At 42.8% G+C, this 21,761-nt stretch overlaps 1 protein-coding gene across 3 annotated transcripts; it reads right to left on the reverse strand.

Moving 5' to 3' along the window:
• Positions 1–1,507: 1,507 nt before the first annotated feature.
• LOC116387451 (rap guanine nucleotide exchange factor 4-like) lies at positions 1,508–21,761 on the reverse strand. Of its 3 annotated transcripts, XM_031854549.1 has the most exons (30): positions 21,589–21,761; positions 17,399–17,541; positions 16,360–16,448; positions 15,109–15,255; positions 11,855–11,927; positions 11,498–11,553; positions 10,460–10,566; positions 10,241–10,362; positions 9,701–9,884; positions 9,195–9,279; positions 8,623–8,683; positions 8,157–8,233; positions 7,449–7,595; positions 6,982–7,076; positions 6,806–6,891; positions 6,478–6,556; positions 5,717–5,867; positions 5,539–5,627; positions 5,403–5,430; positions 5,238–5,313; positions 4,998–5,144; positions 4,750–4,847; positions 4,334–4,459; positions 3,842–4,020; positions 3,644–3,734; positions 3,493–3,543; positions 3,198–3,285; positions 2,855–2,919; positions 2,693–2,747; positions 1,508–2,587 (listed from the first exon to the last, which is right to left on the reverse strand). In XM_031854549.1, the coding sequence occupies exons 1-30, from the start codon at positions 21,654–21,656 to the stop codon at positions 2,460–2,462; spliced, it is 2,991 nt and encodes a 996-aa protein (XP_031710409.1). In that variant the 5' UTR covers positions 21,657–21,761; the 3' UTR covers positions 1,508–2,459. The 3 variants fall into 3 exon arrangements, with proteins under 3 accessions (XP_031710409.1, XP_031710411.1, XP_031710410.1); XM_031854551.1 differs by lacking the exons at positions 15,109–15,255; positions 16,360–16,448; positions 17,399–17,541; positions 21,589–21,761 and adding an exon at positions 12,672–12,801; XM_031854550.1 differs by lacking the exons at positions 15,109–15,255; positions 16,360–16,448; positions 17,399–17,541; positions 21,589–21,761 and adding an exon at positions 12,025–12,426.

The raw sequence follows: 21,761 nt of genomic DNA on the forward strand, positions 1-21,761 counted from the left end.
TGTGAGTCAGGAGAAGTCGGAGCCCCACTGTCACCAATAGAATAGAGAAGGTATTACATTGCCTGATAGTGGCGATCCAGTGTAACTACAACACAAAGCTCACACACAGAGCGAGAGGATGAAGGAGAGGTGAGTGTTTAAGTGTGTGTGTAAGTTACGGTTTGCAGTCGGAGTGTGCAGTCTGCCTGCAGCCGACACACTGTTCAAATATGGTCACTGGCATCCAGGGCATTCCTTCTTCCTGGATAACTGTGTCTATATAAAGCTCTTCACACACACACACACACACACACACATATATACAGTTCTGGCCTATAGCGTGTCAGACATAGTAAATCAGTTAGCAACGAGGGTGACTGCCTCAAATATCTGAATCCATCGTTGAAACACTCTGCATCTAAAAACAAACACACACACACACACACACACACACACACACCCCAGAGAACCCGAGCAGGGGACTTCGTGTTACTCAGCCCGACAGGAATGAGACCCAGTGACATCATCAAGGAAGATAGCCGTGCTGACATCACTGCGTCGGGAAAGGTGAGAACAGCTATGGGAAGTTAGGACTCTTCTCAGTCAGTGACAGCTATCAAGTGTCAGAGGAGACAGAACAGTGAGTCATCGCATGAATAAAACATGACTCCTAGAAGCTGCAATGAATCATCACACCCCATAGTACTAAATTGTTGGATACACAAAATAAAATGTCTCGTCTAGTAGTAGAAATTATTGCATTAGGGTGTTGTTAAAGGAAATTGAAAAAGGGTTCCTCCTCTGGGAAGCAAACAGAGTATCTGCGTCAAAGTTTATTTCTATCTTTGAAATAGGTTTTGACTAAATGGACAGAGATCATCAGGGGAGCATGGAAGTCAGTGTTGCCGCTTAATTCACTCCAAAGTAGTTGACTACAGCACCAAAACTTGTGCACAATATTGTCTATTTCTAATCCACATATTGCAAACAAGTTCCTCTCGTCACTCACAAGAAAATGTCTCTCATATAATACTGATGTCCAGACTTTTTCAAGCTCCAGAAATGCTGGATGCCCCGACAAGTCACATAATGCAGCTTGATCGCGTCGTTCATTAGACCCTCGCTGCCACATCTTTCAAACCTCATGTTCGCCGTTTGGAAAGCAACCTCCTCGTGATGTCACTCAACACCCCTCTAAGCTGAAGCCAATCTGTGTGTGTGTATTAAAGAAGTTGTACATGTTGGTGTGCATCACCATCCTCAGTCTTTCTTACCACGTGTGGGGGAAAGAACATATTTTAAAGAATGTCATCAAAGCTTAAGCACTGTTAAATTAGCTATTTTTATTTACAAGGCAGACCACACGCACACGAGTACAGTTACAGGCTGGCTCTGGAGAGAGCCAGCCTCACGGCAGTTCTCGCACACACTATCACATCAGAAGCTCCTGAGATCAAAGGAAAATTAGGAACACGCTCACAATCTACACCCAAATATATATATATATATATATATATATATATATATATATATATAAAAATAAAAAATGACACGGACTGAGATGACAAGATTTCCCCTCAAAGTATAAGTTGCCTTTAAGACTCGGCATCTAGGATCAGTGCTTCCAAATCAAAAGGAGTACAATTTGGTTATACAACTGACCTCAGAACAGATCATACCAACATCATCAACCAGAATAATTCATGTTCGACAGGAGTTGTACTCCGATGCAAAAATAAAACGCAATACTGTAGTTATAAATTTGAACACTGTTTGCAATACAACTAGGGCTTTAATCAAACTAATACTCTGTTTAGTAGTTGAAGTGTCCGGCTAGTTAAGGGACACCGATATTTACTCAAAGGACATCAAATCCCAAAGGTTTTCAAAGACTTGGATATAATCATTTAGTTCATGAAGTAAATATACTTTCAGATTTCATATTCAACAGGACAAAATGAAGATTCTAGTTACCTACAGTTTATGGGTGTTTTCTGTGTTTTCTGTCTATGAATGGAGCATCAGGAGAGTGAGGTTTGCTTTACAGGCAGGTACAGTAATATATTGTAAACTAGGGCTCATTTTGGGGCAGCACAACATTACAGGACTCTCCGATAGAAATACACTGTATAGAACGCAAAGCCTATGAAGTTCAGTCATGCAGGGTATTGATTCGAGTTCTATACATTACAGTTCTATCTAACAGGTCCCAAACAGTAACAACTACTACGGTTAAAACCTTCAGAGACACAGCGACAAGAGAGCAGCTGAACAGTTTCTGTCTGTCCAGGAAGAAGAGGCTTTTAATGGCACAGTATTAAGTCCTTCGTCCATAACAGCCCACGGCGGTGCTAAAGTCATTGACTGATTTGCTACTGAACGGCCAGTCGTGTTATTTTATCCAGGTAATGTGTGTGTGTGTGTGTGTTTTTTTTATGCTGACGTCACAGAGAAGGCGATGATGGTGGAAGATTTGGAGCTCATGTCCGGCGAGGCTCCATCCTGTAGGAGAGCTGCGTCAGTGCCCTCTGGTTGTCAATCACGGAGAGCTTCCTCACGTAACCCCGTACGTCTGCTTGATTTTTGTTGGGTTGGCATATCTCAGGATCTAAAGCAGTAAGAGAGGAAACAAAAGGAAGGAAAGTGGGATTGGAAAGATTTGTGTAAAGCCAGCATGGAAATGTGGTAAAATTGAAGTAATAGGCAGACTTACTGAACGGTTGGCTTCTACAGTGCCTCACTTGCCGAATTGTGTTAGCTATAATTCGCTGTTAGGAGATAAGGATAAGACGCTCTTTAGATATTACATCCAACTTGAGTGACGAACAGTATGACGCATAAAACATATCCTTATTCATTGTGTACAGAAACTCACCATTTTCTCAAAATTGACCATATTGTCAATGAAGGTCTTGTTGCCCTCATGTGTGAATGTCATGTCTGTAAAGAAATAAGTGAAATTTATTGGCAGGCTACCTTCTGTAATTAAAGGTCCACTTCTGATCCAAATCCAAGGACCACCTTCCCAAATAAATGATGAAAAAAGCATAGCGTGAAAAAAAAAAATGAAAGACGAGAAAGAACGATAGGAAATTGCTGTTAATATGTGTTACGTAATGCCCAAAATAATAAATACGTACATTTTGTTTATTTTATCTAACTGTTTAACAGTTCCTCTGATCACCAGCGGAGAATAGCTGCTCTACACTGAGTCGTACCTTTGAGAAGGAGGGGCATGAAGGGGATGATTGGTGGTTCCAGTTTGGTGACAGTGATCCGGTAGGAGCGGTGGTTTCTTGATGGGTCCTGTCACCAAACATACAAACAGTGTCCATTTCTAAAGACATTTGTAACTCAGGTCACCCAAATTACAAAAACACATTTTCTTAATTATCCTTAATGATACAGCTGTGCAGGTAGTTCTGGTGTGGTTTTGGTTTTAAATGAATCCCTCTATAGATTTCTGTGGCCAACCCAATACAATAGTGGTGAATGGAATTCCATGCGACTCACCATCATACTCTCAAACTCGGCATAGAACTTCTTAAACTTGGTGGGGAGTTTCTGTCGGGAAAAACAGAAGATCTCAGTGACATGAATGTAGGAATAGTGTAATACAGTCAAGGTTCACTGGAGATCCAGACATAGATTAGACAAAGCTTACCTCCCACGTCTGGCTCAGTCTGCTAACAGCAGGGTTGCTCATCCCCATAATGATGGCAAAGAATGAATTTAGGTTCTTAAACTCCCGACAGCTACGGACAAACACACATAAGCGAGACATAAAGTGAATCTCGTCATCTTGGTGTCTTACCCAGCATACGGATGAAGCGTGCGACAGTCACCAGCCGGTACCACTCACTGTGCTGCTATCTTGATGAACTTCTTGAGGAGCTGGACTCTCTTGCTGAGCTGTGCGCAGAGGCACACCTCAGTGACCACCCACAGCTGAACCTGGTTGAACCTCCGCAGAAACAGGTCCAGATTAGCCGTGGTTCTTCTGAAGGTCTGCCGGCCAAACGTGTGGTAGAGCAGCTCATGCTGGGGGGGGGGGGGGACATTAAGGGGAGCAGGTTTGGAGTTAATCCAGTGGACAGGTCCTGCCACCTTGCATCTATTGAGCATTAATCCTGTGTGTTTTCTTTATCATGAACATTGATGCAGCATCAGAGTAGAACAGGGCCTGTAAAAAGCCAACTTGCTGTGAAAGGTTACACTTCTATGGTCAGACTCCATACCGGACTCTTCTTTCAAAGAGTAAAATAAGACTCTATGCAACACTGTGCATGCTTGTCTTCTACTGCTGACCTGGGGTTGTTTTTGAGTATGTGTATATATGCATATGTGATGATACCTCATGCACACAGCTGAAGAGCTCCCAGTCATACAACGTCATTTGGTAAGCCAGGTCCTTCGAGCTCATCAGCTCAAAAGTTGACATGGAGCCTGCAGAGGGACCTTCCTGGTCTGGAAGAGGAGTCTGAGACACACAGACACAAATACACACATTTGTGCTAATTACAATCAAGATATTTTACTCACATTTTACTCAACAATGTCGTGTGACAAAGACCTATTGTAATAGTGCCTACAATTCCCATTAAGCACGGCAAGCTGTGCTTTATTGATCACTGTATGAGCTCATGTGCTTACGTACATCACCATCATAATATAATCACAACTAACAATGCATGCAAGGTATTACTGCAAAGCCATTTCATGAAAACCACAGTGGACGTTCTATGTAGACAGGAAACATGAATCTCTTACCAGACTGTTGAGCTGGTCCCGAGGACAGGCAAACAATCGGCCATTGATGCTCAGAGCAGAAAACACCGAAACGTCATTAGGCTTCAGGATTTGTTTTTCTGTAACAGAAATAGAGGTACTTGAGAGGTTCTCATCATGTCTCCAGGGCATATTATTTAACAAGAGACAACTGATTATGATCTGTTTTTTTTTTTAGGTAATGCTGCTGTGAATTGCTCTTCCACATCCAAATCACTCTGTATTCTTACCACACGCAGAGCTGAGGTTGACCAACACGAGCTCATCAGTGGTGCCAAGCTTGTCGGCCACGGCGCTGATCACTTCTCTTCCAGTCGCCGCCACGGCAACGCGGATAGTGGTGTATGTGTGATCACCACAGTACACCTTCAACAGGACTAGACGCATACAAAAAATAATACTGACATACAATACTATGTGCATGTGATCGCTTAGAAGGAATACAAATATATACACACACACTAACTTACTGTCATCGTGATTCCTAATGGGCTGCTTCTTCTGCAGCCTTTCCTCCCCATTGCTGAACTGTCGTATTAGAGTTTTCTGTTGAATTACACAAGACAGTGTACAGTCACCATCCACATCATCATGAGAACATGTAAAATGTACTATTGAATTATGTTGGAAAGTACCTTTTTTATAGATTTTGCTTCTTCCGAACTGCAAAATATAAAATGTGTAGAAACACACAAAAAAAGATGCAATAAATATAGCTGGTACATAAAACATCACAGCGAAAGCTTAACGTGCAGCAGCTGGGAAACGTACTGTAATGTGACGACTTTCTCAAGGTCAGGAATCAAATCTTTCAAAGCTCTCAAAATCCGAGTATCGTTTGATAAACCCACGTACAACTCCTACGGGGACAGAGAGGAAGAATCACACTCAGACCAGGCACACCACCTGTCATGTAACTTACTGCATCCGAAAGCTTGCTTTTGGTCACCTCGAGGAAAGAGATTGCAGCAGGCTCCTCCTGTAGCATGTACGTGTGTGTGTTAGCCCAGCGCAGGGCCAGAATGAGGACCCTCCTCTTACTGTTGAGCGCATATTCCAACCTCTCCTGTTCAGAGCCGGGCGGAGATGCCGCATGGTAGGTGCACACAAGGTTAAAGAGGATAACACACAGGGTGAGAGTGACATGTTATCTGATGGTCAAAACCTGTACGACCACAGCAAGGATAAGAGCAAGGATAAAAACATTACAGCGGCTAAATCCATATTATTACCCAGTGTATGATAAGATCTACTTTCCTGAAAACAGAAATGGTATTTCAACCTACTCAAGGCCGCAGTTAACCCTCATGAAAGTTTATTATGTATAATCATCAGCGCAGCAGTGGTAAAGTAGCTGAACACATGCACTACAATGACTAAGACAATCAGAAAAGACCTCTGCAGCTGTTGTTACATCTTGTTACTGTGGTGTGAAGGGAGGTGGTTCACTCTGTGAGCAGTTCATTAGTGCTGGATGCTCAACTGCTGCTTCAGCGCTTCCATAAACGGAACTGGTAAATTGCACAATCCTAGTCGCTGTCAGTCGCACCGTTATACCGTAGTATCCAGTGAACCAAGGACATGTCCGTCCATGTCTTTGTGTGGTTGTCAACAGTTCTAAATCTGTGAGTGTACCTACCTGAGAAATATCAGTGACGGTGTGAATAAAGAAGTAAAATATCGTACATAAAGAAAAGGGAGAAAGGATATTGTGCCATGAGTAGAGGGCACAGCTGGCTGTTGGGCATGAAGATGCCGTGCATCAGGATAAAATCATCTACTGCTGGGTCTAACAGACAAGAAGAGACACAGACAAGAGGGAGGAGGGAGAATCAGAGGGGAAAGGAGGGAAATCAAGAGATTTAAACGGTTGTGAAAATGCCTTCATCATTAGTCCATTGAGTTTGCTTATCCGTCCCCTCCATCCCTCCCTCTTTCATTACGATGCATTTGATAACTTGTCTGGATTATCTCTGGAATCATCTATTTAAAATGCATTGTGCCTAATAGCGTAAAATACATTTTTCTATTTGGCTACCTGGTTCACTGTGATGTATGTCCATCCTCATGGCCTCCAGGAAGTGCTCGAGAATCTTCTCTGGTTTTCCTGATATCACAGTGTATCTGCAAAAAGGTGAGGTGATAAGAGACAGAGGGAGAGATTCACTCTATTGTACACTTACTCTCTCAATATGTACGGAAGAACACACGTACTTGATGCTTCCCAGGGTGGAGGTGCGTGGACTCTTTTCCAACACCAGCACAGCTTGTTCATGCTCTTTCAACCGCACTGTGTTGGCTTCCACATCCTAAAAAAACACAACAAAATGCATGTACAAAATCAGTAATATCACTCCACGTCAAATGAAAGAATGCCAGCTTTTTAAAATGTAATACAGCTCCTCGACCAGAGGAGGGAGACAAACATCACAGTCAGGCAGCGTCACCGAGCATTTAGTGCAGTGACAGGCTTCAGACAGCCCAAATGATAGAATTTCAGATAGTGTTCGACAGAATGCATCTTACTGTTAACTGAAAGAATGACGGTTTAGCAGTGACTTTGTGAATGCACATTGCTGATAGCAGTATTTGTAACAGTTTGGTATGAAGGTAGTCATTTGGTGCTTGTTTGACTCCACTCGTATCCCATCAGAGGATAAATGTCCATCTGATCTGCCTACCCTGAGTATCCTGTTGAAGTCTTCCTTGTCCACACGAAGGAAGTGACAGTTGTCCTCTCTCAGGACGATGGAGGCGGCTCGAGGCGAATCTGTAACCAGGGCCAACTTCCCAAAGTCATCACCCTCGTGGAGCGTACACACCACACCCTAAGACAAACACACACACACACACGCATGAATGCACACATAAACCAACACGCTCCTACATACAAACAAGCTCAGACACAAACACAGTTTATTAGTCATCATAAGCCCTGAAGAAAAGTCAGAAAGGCACAGGAGCACACGACCCTGAGATGAATCATCTGTACTTGTCCGTGTGTGTGAGTGTGCGTGTGTGCATGCGTTTGTGTGATCAAAGCTAATGCACACACGTGAGCATGTGTATGTGCAGTACATCTGCCTGTGCGGTGGTTGTAAATCGGTGTGGTGTGAAAATGTGTATGCGTACAATCCCTTAAGCTATTTCATCATACTGATGAGTCATGGTGAGAGAAAGTTTGCCAAACTCCACTGTTGGTGTTTCCCCGACCCACGGGGCAGATACTGCTGGTCTGCTCCATACAGACGTGATCAGCTACACACTTGAATCCATTTCATACCGATGACATATCACCACATGGAGCAGAAAACTCGAGCAATGCTCATGTGTCAAACGAAAGAAACGCAAGCATGCAGGTGGATGAATGCAATCAAGCGCACACGCACCTTGCCGTAGATAACCACATTGACAGAGCCCTTCTGGATGATGTACCATGATGTGCCCTCCTCTCCTTGGTTGAACACTGGAAGACAAAGAGGACTAACATATATCACCCCCACATACATGATTAAAACATATATTCTGTACAACAGAGGTCTTCAAACTGTGAGGCCCACTTTAAGAATAGTCACATCTTTAAGATGTCTTTGGGAGCAAAGTAATCCAGTGATTTCTGCACCTCCATAGGTAAGAACTGCTGATGGATCATTTGGCATACTTTTTAATGATGACAAGTTGCCAAAATACAGTAAAATAAAAACTCAAATTGGAGGCCAGAGCAAATTACAGTAACTGACTCAGTTGTCTCAGTTTTGCGTGAGCTTTGTGCCCGGCCTTTGGAAACCCCTTCTGTTCACTATGTACACAAACAAAAATGCATTCCAGGACAAAGTGGACAAAGCGAAGACTCACACACGGTTCCAGCTTTTGCATGCGACTCGAAGATCACACCGCTCGCCAGTTCCCTCTTCACCTACAAACCAGAGCACACTGCTCAAGTCATACTGGACTTAGCTACACTGCAGAAATATGTGAGAGAACAGTAAAATGCACAGATCATGGTTTTTAAGGATTACTAAAAGAGACCTGAGGGTCCTTACAGTACATTATTACAGCTTTATGAGGCTTTTAGTTTGCTGATATTTATATTCATAAGCACTGTGTTCAAAAGGAAAATGAGGAATAAAAAACTGTTTCACATATACAAGTAATTTTGATTCTAGGACTACATGGAGCATGAAAAACAACAACAACAACAACAACACAGACATAAGGACTCCTCCACATGATGAAGTCTTGCCAACACAGAGCAGATTGGTGGAAAACTGTCCCATTACACTGGTAAGAGAAATGCTAATGCTAGTGACTACAACTTCTCCTTCTGGTCTTAAAAACCAAAAGAATGTGGCAAGTTGTTCTAATCAACAGCCTTCTTGGGGAATCTGTACTGTCCCTTTAAAAGAAAAGTGGACTGGCTGACTCACAGTGTTGGAGAGGTGAGCTAAGGCTTTGATGTGAAGCAGCTCATCATAGATGATCTCGAGGTCATCCCCTGTCCTCTGACCAGGCCTGCAGATACACACACACACACACACACACACACAGAGTTTGTCAGAATGAACACATCATGACGATTTCATGCACGCTTCACCTCTTATTACACTGCAGTAAAATTAATAATGACACATCCTGACGCTAAAATAACGTTGCAGTTTGGAAAGTAGCCACTACAGATGATTTGTTCATATTATTTCCCATGATAGCAGTGAATATTACACAAGTCGGTTTTGGATTCCATTTGGTTCAGTATGCCAACTCGCCAGCATAATTAAAATATGAAGAAAAAAGAAATAGTGCAGTTAAAAGGCAAATTACGTATGAAAAGTGGCAGGAAAGTAGTTCTTTACTTACTAGAAAGTAATATATATGCAATAAGTAATGTGTTGTCAGTGTAATGTAAGTTTACGCCATATTATTAATTGTTACTGACGATTTCCTGAGGATCATGCGCAGCAGAGCGTCAGGGCCAATCTGAGCGAGGAGGAGGATGGTCTCTGGCAGCTCTTCCTCACTCTCCCTCTTCTCCTCCTCACTAGGCAACGGTGTGTCCTCATCCTCATCGTCAAGAAAACGGTAGAACAGGTACTTGTCCTGGAAACCCAGCTCCTGGTCCACTGAAGAGCAGACAAACACAAATACTGCATGAACACGTACTGTGCACGCCTAGTGACTTTGAGCAGTCGCAGTTGTTTTCTTATCTCTGAACATCATTTGAGATTGAAATCTATTTTTTTTTTTTGCTCCTGCTTCAAATCTCCTCGTTAATTTCCATGCTGGTATTCATACAGACACTTTCACTGCGATTGGCGTTCAGAATGAGTAAAACCACCACTCAAAGTCAAACAGAGATGCTTTTTGGCTGCTTTGCAATAGAGGTTTGGGAAGTGACTGTTGTGTGTTATGGCAACTGTGCAGTGTCTTGAAACTAAACAGCACACACTGATGCTGAGAAAGCTAAATATTTAGTTACCGTGGTTGAGCACCCCTTCTTCTAGTAGTGCCTGCCACATCCCAACAGCGTGGGACCGTGTGAGAACACAGGCACTCTGCAGCACCAACCAATCCACCAGCTCTGTGCCGACACAGCATTGTCTGCAATACACACACACACACACAGACACACCAATCATTTTCTAAAGCTGTTGTATGCATAATTCTTTGTAAACACACAAGACACACGTGTTCCTACCTGTATGTCTTGAGGTGGTACTTCCTGTCCCGAATCATGTGTGGGGCTCTGGACAGGATGGCGTTACGGAGAACCTTCCCCGCCCTTTGCAGCTTCTCTGAAGGGATCTACAGAACACACAGTGACATTAGGGGAGTGTTGTGAACTTGTTTGTCATCTGTAATCCAAGAGTCAACACTTATGCCGACTCCAGGCTGTAACGCAAAATAAACTAATTTCGATTTTTTTTTTTTAAAACACTCTTTAAGGAATGTAAATGTGTGCATTGTAGGTTAATGCTTGTAACATCCAGTAAAGCAGCAACAAAACAACGCTCGTACTAGAAAAAAAAATGTAGCAAAAAACACAGTGCATACATGCAAACACATCCTCTACAGATCACACCTGCACCTTAGAAAGAGAGGCAGATGTGTATTCACACACAGCTGCTGTTGAAAACAACAAAGGAATCTGCTAATTGGGCAGATGGGATCTTTCTTCTATGTGCATGCATTAGCCAGCATTAGCATAACTACAGAGGATCACAGCTGTGAGTCATCACTTGTCTCCTCTCTGAACACACGCACACACACACACACCTCCAACATTCATTCTGGCATTCTGATTCATTCACGAACATAAGAGTATGCAGCAGTGCACAATTTTAGGACACTGTGGTTCGGTGTACTATCTTCTCTCTGCGCTGTTCACAACTGCAGCATTTTATCAAACATTCAAAATCTACTGGCCGGGACTAAAACACAAGACTAGAATATACTCGACCCTCAATGCGTCCACACATATGTCCGACACAAGTAGTGAGGTGCAGAGAAATCCAAGACAAACTGAGGCTGCCTGGCCCACAGTATATTGGTTGTGAGTTTGGTCCATTCAGGCTTTGTGTGCCGTGAGGAAGAGCACAGCTCTCCGAAACGTGCTGGCAGAGTTTATTTAAAGGATCAAGTTGGCATGCTGAACTTTTCTTTTTTTCTTTTTTTACTTTCTACACAAATGACAAACCCTTGGGTTCCAAGCAGTGGGCTGGAGAGAGTCATTTACCTTGTTGTGAGCTTTGTTAGCAGAGTCTGAGTTCATGTTGTCTTTGTCAGTGAGTCCTGAGGAGAAAAAAAAATGTTGTTAAGCTGAATTGAAGATTTTTGCAGGATGCAGATACTTTCCATTCACAAACATAAAAATACAACCTGTTCATTGTGTAACTTAGATGCTATAACATGCTCCGCTGCTACTCTAACTTTAAGACTACAGATGAAAAATAGCCTCTTGGCTAACTGGCGCATTTACAGCAATGTTTATATTAATGTGCGCTGTCCCTTATCAAATAAACCAATAAATAAATGAATGCTACACGTATAACATTGTGTGTGTGTGTGTGTGTGTGTGCGCGCGTCTACTCACTGTCATTGTTGGATCCACTCTCCATAGCTCCATAAGGAGGGGCCAACAGTCCAGCCAAGCTCTGACGATACTTCTACAAGATAAAACACACACGCATCAGAAAAGACACCTCGATTATTGTGATGCATCACTTATGAGATACCATCATCTATTAAAGCATAAAAACCCACTAAGTTTCTTCCTGTCCCTCTCCAACGCACAAACAGCGCTACTTTAAAGAGACACACAATGCAAGTGCCCCTCAAAACAAAGCCCTTTGTACAACCAAGATCATTTACATGCAGAACAACGAACATTATATAACACACACACACACACACACACACACACGCTCACAGCAGCTTTCAAACCGGGGTTAATGAGAGCACGCAGAGCTGCTAAATGTGTGTAGACGCTGCTCTCACAGCTGTTAAGAACAATAACATACACTTGCATTTCTTTGGCGGGGACACTGATTAACACACAGCAGGTCATTTTGAGCCTGAATGTGCCATTGCTCTTCTGCAAGGTCATTACCAAGCAGCCCATGCCATCTGAGAAGTGCCAGGAAGACGAACACACACACACACACACACACACACACACACACACACACACACACACACACACTTACAGAGAGAGACACAGAGAGCATTTGTTTGACCTAAAGACACAAACAACCCCCTGTCATTGTTTTTCTTGCACACACAAACACACACACACACAGTTAGGAAAACATAGCTAAACAACTTCATTTTATAAAAGACAACAAAAATAAAAATGTACAGAAACATTACAGTGCAACACTATTGAGCCCACATACACACCACAGACTCACCTGAGGTAACACACGCGCCTAATGCTGGAGGGACTGAAACCCAGAGAGCTGCCCTCTGCTACTTTACAACTCACACACACAAGCCACCGGATAGCATCCTGCTCAAAACAAGCTTCTCTCTCTCTCTCTCTCTCTCTCTCTCTCTCTCTCTCTCTCTCTCTCACACGCCCCAGTGTGAGTGTCTCTCACCCCTCCTTTCTCGCTGCGATCGAGCCAAGAACCAAACCACTTTTCTCTCACAGGTTACCAGGGTGACCTGAGTCTCTGTATGACCGAGCTACTCCAGTGGAGGAGGAGAAAGGAGACAGAAGAGGAAAAGAAAGGAGTAGCGAGGGTGAGGATGGAGAGGGAGGAGAGACAGGAAGCTGGCAACATGGCCAAGAGGAGAGAGGAAGTGGGCAGGATATATGTAGGGCAGGTGAAAGGCAAAAGAAAGAGAGAAAGACTTGCTGGAGTACAGGCCAACCAGTTGGCTGTTTGATATACTGTATGTTTACACGTTTACATGCGTGTGTCAGGAAAAAAACACACTGTTTAACATTAACATCGTGTTTTTTCATCCCTCTTTCACTTGGTGTTAGAATTATGGGAGCAGCGCTGTTTTTCCTTTCATCTTTTCATCAAACACATGACTGCATTCATCCTCTGGCTTTCTAGTCCTCGTCACACACTAGCACATGCACACAAATTAGTCCATTCACACACACACACACATACACACAATCCACACAAAGATCCTTTTACTAAGAGCTGAATTAGATTTCAAAACGAGGACAACCTTCGGGCTATGTTTTCTGCTCTTTGTCTACTGTCCTAAAATAGACAGCAGATAGGGAGACTGAGTGCACTTAGTTGACAAACAAGCACACTACACGCCCAATAATAATATGGCAGACACGCTTCAATAACCAATTATTGTCTTATCTCGCTTTTATCTCTTCCTGCGTCAGAAGTGGAGATATCGCAACAATGAATAGAGAAATCTGCTTTGTACTGACACCGGAAGCAGAAAAGCCATCAAGACAGTTGTATTTTTTATAGAGAAACCTTTTACAAAGAGGGTTTGTCAACAGAAATAAAACAATGCCCACAGTCATATTCATTTTAGATTCACAAAAAAACATTTTTATAAATACCTCAATCATAGATCTGAGCAAAACAACTTCCCCTACAATTAAGAATAAAATAACCTATGACAATTGTACATATGAAACCAATAATGTGAGAATACAAATTGATAAAAAATTGAATACATTTAGAGACTAACAGATTTGGATTTGACAGAATTAACAAACTGCCTGACCAAACAACAGGGCAGACGCGTGTAGCCTTTGGGTGCCGACTGTGAAGCAACACTGAACTGATTCACTGCTCTGCCGGCTATTCCTCTCTGAGAGGGACCCAGTGGACGGAGAGGGTAACCTTGACATGGAGGCCCACGGAGCAGCAACTACTACAATGCCAAAGCCACGTTACTGACTGCTGAATCCTCCAATGTGTATGATACAGTCTATGTATCATAATATCGGATATATCTGGTATATTGATGGAAGTTGGATCTCTAATATACCAATATTATCCAGGAATGTCAATACTCGTACCTATTGTAATGGCACCAGTGTCTGCATTTGATTAGTATCTATACTGCAAGTATAAGTCATATCTTTTTGTACCATATATTCATGAATACAGATCACTGTAACTCGTTCTTTATCTCAATAGGCCAGTTTGATTTGTAATAACAGGAAAAGCACAGGTGTAAGTAATGATGTTAATTACTCCTGTGCTTTTCCTGCAGTGACCTGTCAAAATGTCATTCACCGTATATTTCTACAATTTCTTAATGAAAAAAAGCCGAATGAGGATTAGTCACATTGCCGTAGGATACTATCTAACCTCCTCTTTACTGTCGTAACACAATCTAAATGTGTTGAAATGAAACCATAAGCACCGGAGCCCAGGAGGAAACCCTAACACACAGACGTTTTATTCATGGAGGTGTAAGGAGTAATATTTAGATTCAATATGCATTTCAGTCAGACAATAAAAAAAAAGAGATCCCTGCTTCTGATATTTTTAGATTCCCACTACACTGCCTGCACTAAACATACAACACATAACTGTATTGCTCTTGATGCATCATCAATAAATACTGCACTAAGCCACAACAAGCTCTGAATTAAGCTCTGAAAACAATACACATCCAGCACAACGGGTGGATACAGAAAGGCACCGTTATGGTGGACAGCCCCCTCGTGGTTAAAGACACAATTACAGTGGTAGGTCGTGTGTAAATTGCCGTCTCAATAGGGAAACGTTTTTCAAAGATGGAAAGCTTTCGGTACGCTACCGAGACAGAGTTCATGCTGAATCATGAAGTTCCAGCTCATACTCCCAGCTACGTGCAGTAGAGTCGCTCATACAGTTCGTCTCTCACCTCCCAGAGGCTCTTGAATTCCCTCTGCTCGATACGGAGCAGCTCGCTGGTCTCTCTGCTGACAATTGTAGCGTGGCGCGGCGTGTTGTCCAGGATGGACTCCCCGAACGCTGTCCCAATCCCAAGAGTACAGATAGTGACTGCATCCTGCACACAAACGCAACATATTGTATTTGACTATTGCTTATTAGACAATGAATGTGTGGGAGTCAATACGTGTTTCAATGGAAGGCTTAAATAAGATCAAATGAGTAATGGTTTTACTACGTAGTTCTGCTTACATGAAAAGCAGACAGATTAATATATGGTAAATAATGCAAATAGTTTCAAATATGAGGGCCGGGTAAACAGAGTCTCCAGGGAGGCAAACATCTCTGGGTGCTGTATATTATTGGACAGGCTAGAGGCAAGTAAACACGCATTAACGTGTGCACACATAGTCCCACACTCCAGTGATTTAGACAAATACCTTTTCAGCTGTCCAAACTGACATTTCAAATATAGCCTCAGAAACTAGGCCACCAATGGCTCTTTAGGACTACATGCATGAAAAGGACATTTCACAATGGAGGGGCTTCTTATCTGTCTTTAACTGGGGACAAATCCTTTCTCCTTTCCCACACGTCCCTCTTCTCCTCTATATGTACTGTACAGTTGAACCATTTTTCCACACTCTGTCATGAAGGGTAAAACATGCAGCAGAAAGCACAATTCTCAGTGGACTGGTTTTCTGTGCTGTGGCAGCTTTGCTTTGGCATATTTAAGCAGGAAGACATGAGCCAATTCAGAATATGGCAATATTCCGAATTTGATATGGGTCGTACAAACAGCATGTTCCGTTTGAATTAGGCCTTATTCCGAAAGGAGCATTTTCCGATTAGGACGTGTGGGATATGCCGATATCATCTGAGTTTTATGTATACAGCATGTTCAGAAAATGTTTCTCAATTTTATGGTAGTTTGCGACACACGGCCCCACAGTACACAGTTCACTGGTTGTGCAAACCAACAAGTCAACAGTTTGCACGGTTGTATATAAATGGGAATATTCATGTAATATTCATTTTTATTTGGATGAACAGAAAGGCAATCCAGGCCCTCTAAAATGTTAAAAACAACAAGGACGGAAGTATCAAAAAGCCTTTATTATGGTGGCTGAACCATTAAAAGACCCAACATGTTTCAAAGATTAATTTTCATTAGCCGTGTTAACAGCTTAGTAAGAATAAACTCTCTTGAGTCTGATCTTACCTGGTGGTTGGCAGTTTCTGACACTTTGACATCCAGAGAGCCAGACAGGACAGCATACCAGCTGGTGCCTATGTCTCCCTGTCGAAACACTGCGGACAGTAAAATACATAAAACACTATAAAGTGCAGCTTACTCTGACTTTTACATTGGTTCGGATATTTTAGTTGAATTTCTAAAACACACAAAGTTTCTGTTTCAAAGTATTGAGTCTTTTTCAAAACCTCGTGTTAATGTGAAACAAATCCAAAAATATCCTAAATATCAGTATGCCAAAAATTCAGTATGTTAAGGACGACTAAAGTTATGCTTTAGATATTAGATAATTATTTTGTCAAAAATATATATTTTTTGTTATCTATGCTGAATTAAAAAGGAGGATGTGCCCACTGTATTGTAGGTTCAAACAAATAAAAAAAAAATAGTTGCGAAGATTTAGAGCTAAAACAACTTGTTTATTTCATAACAAGTTGATTTTTTGTGAAAATCATTTATTAAGCAAAAATGCCAGACATTCACTGGATCCAACTTCTCAAATTTGGGGAAAATGTTCTCTCTTTTATATGAGTAAGAACATCTATATATATATATATATATATAGATATATAATATCTAAATGAAACAGTTTGAAGGCCTCATCTTGGTCTCCAGGAAACAATCATGGCATTTTTCACATTTTATAAACTGAACAATAATTTTAAATGTAATCGACAGATTAATCAACAATGCAATAAGTAACATCTTTATTCTACAAATGTGTTGAATAAGGCTTGCATGATTTGTGTGTGGAGAGTTGTGTACACATGAACTAAAATGACAGTGCTTTGCATTCCAATGCTTCAAACTGTCTTAAGTCTGCGGCACGACTGTCGCAGAATAACATACACTGAATGACGATGCTTTACTATGGAGAGCTATTCCGAGCATGACAACGTGAAAAACATCTATTGTCATCCTCCAAACCAAATCCGTATTTAATTTCATAATCCAACCAATTTGTGTGTGTGTGTGTGTGTGTGTGTGTGTGTACACATGTACATACACGTGATGCCTTTCTCCAGGCATTCATAGAAGGCACAGGCACAGATCTGCAGTAAGAGCGGAGGTGGGAACCTATGGAAGGCTTTGACCTCTCTCAATCTGGTCAGGATAATGTCCACATCCTCTCCCGAGCGCTCAGAGGGCCTGTGCAGGGAAGAACAGATCGAACATTAGGTGTTGAAGAACCTCATCGGTGGTTTTTCCTGTTTTGGCAAATTAACTGCAAAACTATTTAAACAAAATGATTAACTGATGTCACTTTCACTGTGATGGATTATCTATTTTAAGCAAGTCTGTTGCTGCATGGAGGGTAAGAAATCAATCAAGAATACACAGTATGCTTTGGAAAGCGGCTCACAGTAATGCTAAATATCAGCAGTTAATGGCCTAAACATGACAATATGGTTGGAATTGTCCTTCAGAGATAAAAGGAAGCTCCGTGGTTTTAGTGTTACCCATGTTTGTGTGTGTGTGTGTGTGTGTGTGTGTGTGTGTGTGTGCACGCTGCTTCATTGTTCGGCATGGTGTCTCAACGATAACAGTGGAACGCTGCAGGCGTTACTTCTCTCAGCTCAGACCCCCCACAGGGTGTTGATGTAAGATCTCATTTGTACTGCTGCTATTCCTAATACACTTAAATCTGAATACACACACACAGAAACACGTCATTATTGGACGTCTACATGGGAGAACCCACAGAAGTTTGATCTGAGAGCTTAAACATTCTGCTCTGCCATGTGGTGGAGAGCAAACGACAGAGCCAATACGCCTCAGAGCAACACACACTGCAGTTAGCCCCATTCATTCACTTATTTTCCCTTCCTTGCGCATGTGTGCGCGCGTGTTCATAAAGAATAGCTAATGCACTGTGTGCACCTTCCGTCACAGAGGAGAGGCGCTCTATCCCCTCTCCTCCCTCAGCTCTCTTCCTCTTCCCTTCCTTCCAGCTCTCTCTTTTCTGTCTGCCTCCACTAAACACTTCTCTAATCTCCATCCATTTTTCTCCTCTCCCCCTTCCAAGACTTGCCCTCTTCTTCTTTAAGCTACCCATTTTGTCCTCGACATTACTGGCACATCCACTTTTCCTTGTATCCATTAAGACCCACCACTCACCCGCCCGCCCGTGCTCACCATCCACCCATTATTATCCCTTTATTCCTGCTTTGCAAGCTCACAGGCAGCGATGACTCCCCTCTTACCCACACGCACATGTACATACAGAGATAAACACAAATGTATTTGTGTCTCCGAGCAGTAGTAGATTGTCCTCCGTAGCCAGGATGGTACTCCCAGATAAACACAGACTTGGCCTCGAGGGCCGCACTGCACAGCACATCTTCCAGTCCCACAACTGCCACAAGCTCATGGCTGTTACAGATGTGTCTTTGCCTTCTCTCTCTGTCTTTTTATCCCTTTTTTTGTCTCTGACTCATCCTCCAATCATCCTCCCACTGCCTGTGTATTGGCCTTCGGTGCTCCGACAGAGCGTCATATCCCAGTGTAGGCTGGGGGTTAATGGTGTAGACAGCTGGACTCCCACACACTGCAATCGGGGGAGACAGGGAGGTTAACTCTACGGCGTTGAATGGGCAATACCGGCATCACCCTTCACCTATCAGTCTACAGTGAAACTGTTAAGATCCGTCAGTTATAATCCCCTGGTCGAATCCTTGTCCTCTTTGTCGTTGTCTTGCGCTTTGCTCGTTCCATGCCTGTCCAGAGGAATCTGCCTCCCCTGTTGGTGAGAGACGGATGTGACCTGAGAGCTGTTCACCTTATCCCGCTCTCCCTTCATCCCTCTTGTCTCTCTTCTTTGACTTCTCCCTTCCTCAGCCCCCTGCTGTGTATTTCAGCAGAGATCTCAGCTTTCAACCACAAATGATGGCCGGACACACACACACATACACACACACACACACGCGGGATTTACAAAATCGACCGGCACACTGAAGAGAAAATCGAGAGACAACCAGAAGGTTCTTGCAGACTGTTTCAGGAAACATCCATCTGGGAGACAAATAAATCATAGGTTGATTTGTGGCAGGCAGCCAAAACGTCAGACAGCCTCAACACAACAGATTCCCCCGAGCTGGCAGATGAACACATTACTGTAGCAGAGATACCCTTGAATTGTATGCGCGTTTCCTTTGACACCCATCCGCATGACCGCTACCAAACTGCGATCCTGTTAAACACACTGAATATTAAAGTACTCGTAAATGTACTCATCCAGCCTCGTCATATTTGCAAATGAACCAACATAATATTTATATGAGACCATAAGTTTAACCGAAGACTTTTTCTTCTTCTTTTGTCTCAGACTGTGTGTGAACTGGTCACGATGTTCTGCGATTCTATTTTTCCTGCAGCAGACTGACATTAAACCTCAACCGGCATCTGGACCAGTGCTGTGCGTGTGTTGACTGGACCGTCTATTACCTGCCCGGGGCAGAAGAAATCTCATCTTATCTCACATACTTCACACTCACTGGCAATAAATGTCTTCGGACAGATATATTAGAGACAGTCCTATCTTAACCTCTGTCTTTCTTTTAGCTTCCCCCTCTCTTCACGTCAAGTTACTGTTGACGAAAGCTCTCAAACACACACACACACACACACACACACACTGATGGGTATTGATTGAATGAGGAGGTGAACATAGCTGAGGAGCACTGAGTGGTCTACAATATCCAAGATACTGTCCGGTCTAATCTTACAACCCTGGCTGTCCTCACTGACATCCACCTACTGCTGCATATCTGCTGCATTTAGTTGATTATGTACAGTGTTGTTCTGTTCTGTTTGGTAGTTGATTTATCGTAAACACCAGACTGTAAACATGTCAGCACAGTAAGAATCACACCCCTCTCACTATGATTTTATGTCATATGTTACTCAATTCTCCACATCCAACAACAAGTCACACTTGACTAACGCTGAAACAATTCGACGACTAATCGAGAAAAAATGAATTGGCAGTTGAATGAATTATTTAAGCAAAAATGTAGTGGTTCCAGCTCCTCAAATATGAATAGCTGGTGGTTATTTAAATCTTTTATGATAGAAAATTGAATATCTTTAGATATTGGTCCAAATAAAACAAGCAATGGGAAGCTGTCACCTTAGATAGATAGATATTTTATAGATCAGCTGATCGCGAAAACGACAATCAGATTAATGACATATGAAAGTCATCAGTTGCAGCCCTACACTTCATTACTTCTATCAATGACAGAACATAACAGCACTTAGATCACGTATCCAGTCGTTATGACAGGTGGGGATGAGAAGACAAGATGATAGCTTCAGGTTGCCAATAGTAACGTGGGGGATGTGTCATAGCGAGGTGTGTAGGCTACAGTGTGTGTGGGTGTGAGCTGTAGGTGGCACGTCTAATGCATCATTGTTTGTTTGAGGTGTGAGGTGCATCATCTACAGTAATTAGTGTATGGCTGACCTTTCATCCTCTTCATTTATTCAAGCCCTCTCCCTTGGATAGTATGCTTTTTGGGGCACAGACATTTAATGTTAACTGGACAGACACAGTAAGGGACTAAAAGGGTTTCGAAACACTTCAGCTTCTGGATTGTGAAGAGTTGTTCATAATTATTCTGTAAACTGGCTGTTCAATTATTCTAACCTGTTCAGTCAGATCAGACAAATACACCCTCACATGCAGCATTGTGTCAAAAATGGGAGAAGAAGAAAAAACAACAATGCACATGTCTGCCACAAATCCTTATTTTGAGAAAATCTCCAACATGCACGCCATGGTAGTATTTTAAAAATGTATGACTGTTTGATTTAAGCAGAAAGGCATAAACCATGTGCGTATAATCAGCCATCTCTCAGCCCATGCAGTGTGGAGACATCCTCGAAGCCACCAACGCCTTTTCGACCGTGCAGATGCAAAAGAGAGAGGGTGTAATTTTTTTTAGGCACTGCAGCCTTTACCATCACTGTCTGAGGGCTAGTTATCCCCTGAAAATGACAGTAACCTATGGCAGGTTGAAAACAAAGCCCGTCGTGCCATTACTGCACACTCACACTCTGCACACGCAGCGATCGCCGGTTGCGATTGATCCACGTTGACGCGAATGAATGAAAGAGAGGTTGAGAAAACACAGTCATCGCTGCGTGTGTGGATGCGCGGCGTGGACGTGTACTCGTGTAGCGTAATTCACCCACCTTTTATCCAGACAGCATATCCACTCCGCGGACGGAGACGAGTTAGGGGACGTCTGCACCGCGACCATCTTCCCGGTCGTGTGTCGGTTGCACGCCGCGATGCTGACGGAGGAAGCTTCCCCGGTTGTCGGTGGTCGCTAATGAACGTGCGCTCCTGCTGCGCCCCCTCCCCG

Source organism: Anarrhichthys ocellatus, unplaced genomic scaffold (genome assembly GCF_004355925.1).
Source record: "Anarrhichthys ocellatus isolate YVR2014 unplaced genomic scaffold, GSC_Weel_1.0 scaffold15, whole genome shotgun sequence".
Classification (NCBI taxonomy): domain Eukaryota; kingdom Metazoa; phylum Chordata; class Actinopteri; order Perciformes; family Anarhichadidae; genus Anarrhichthys; species Anarrhichthys ocellatus.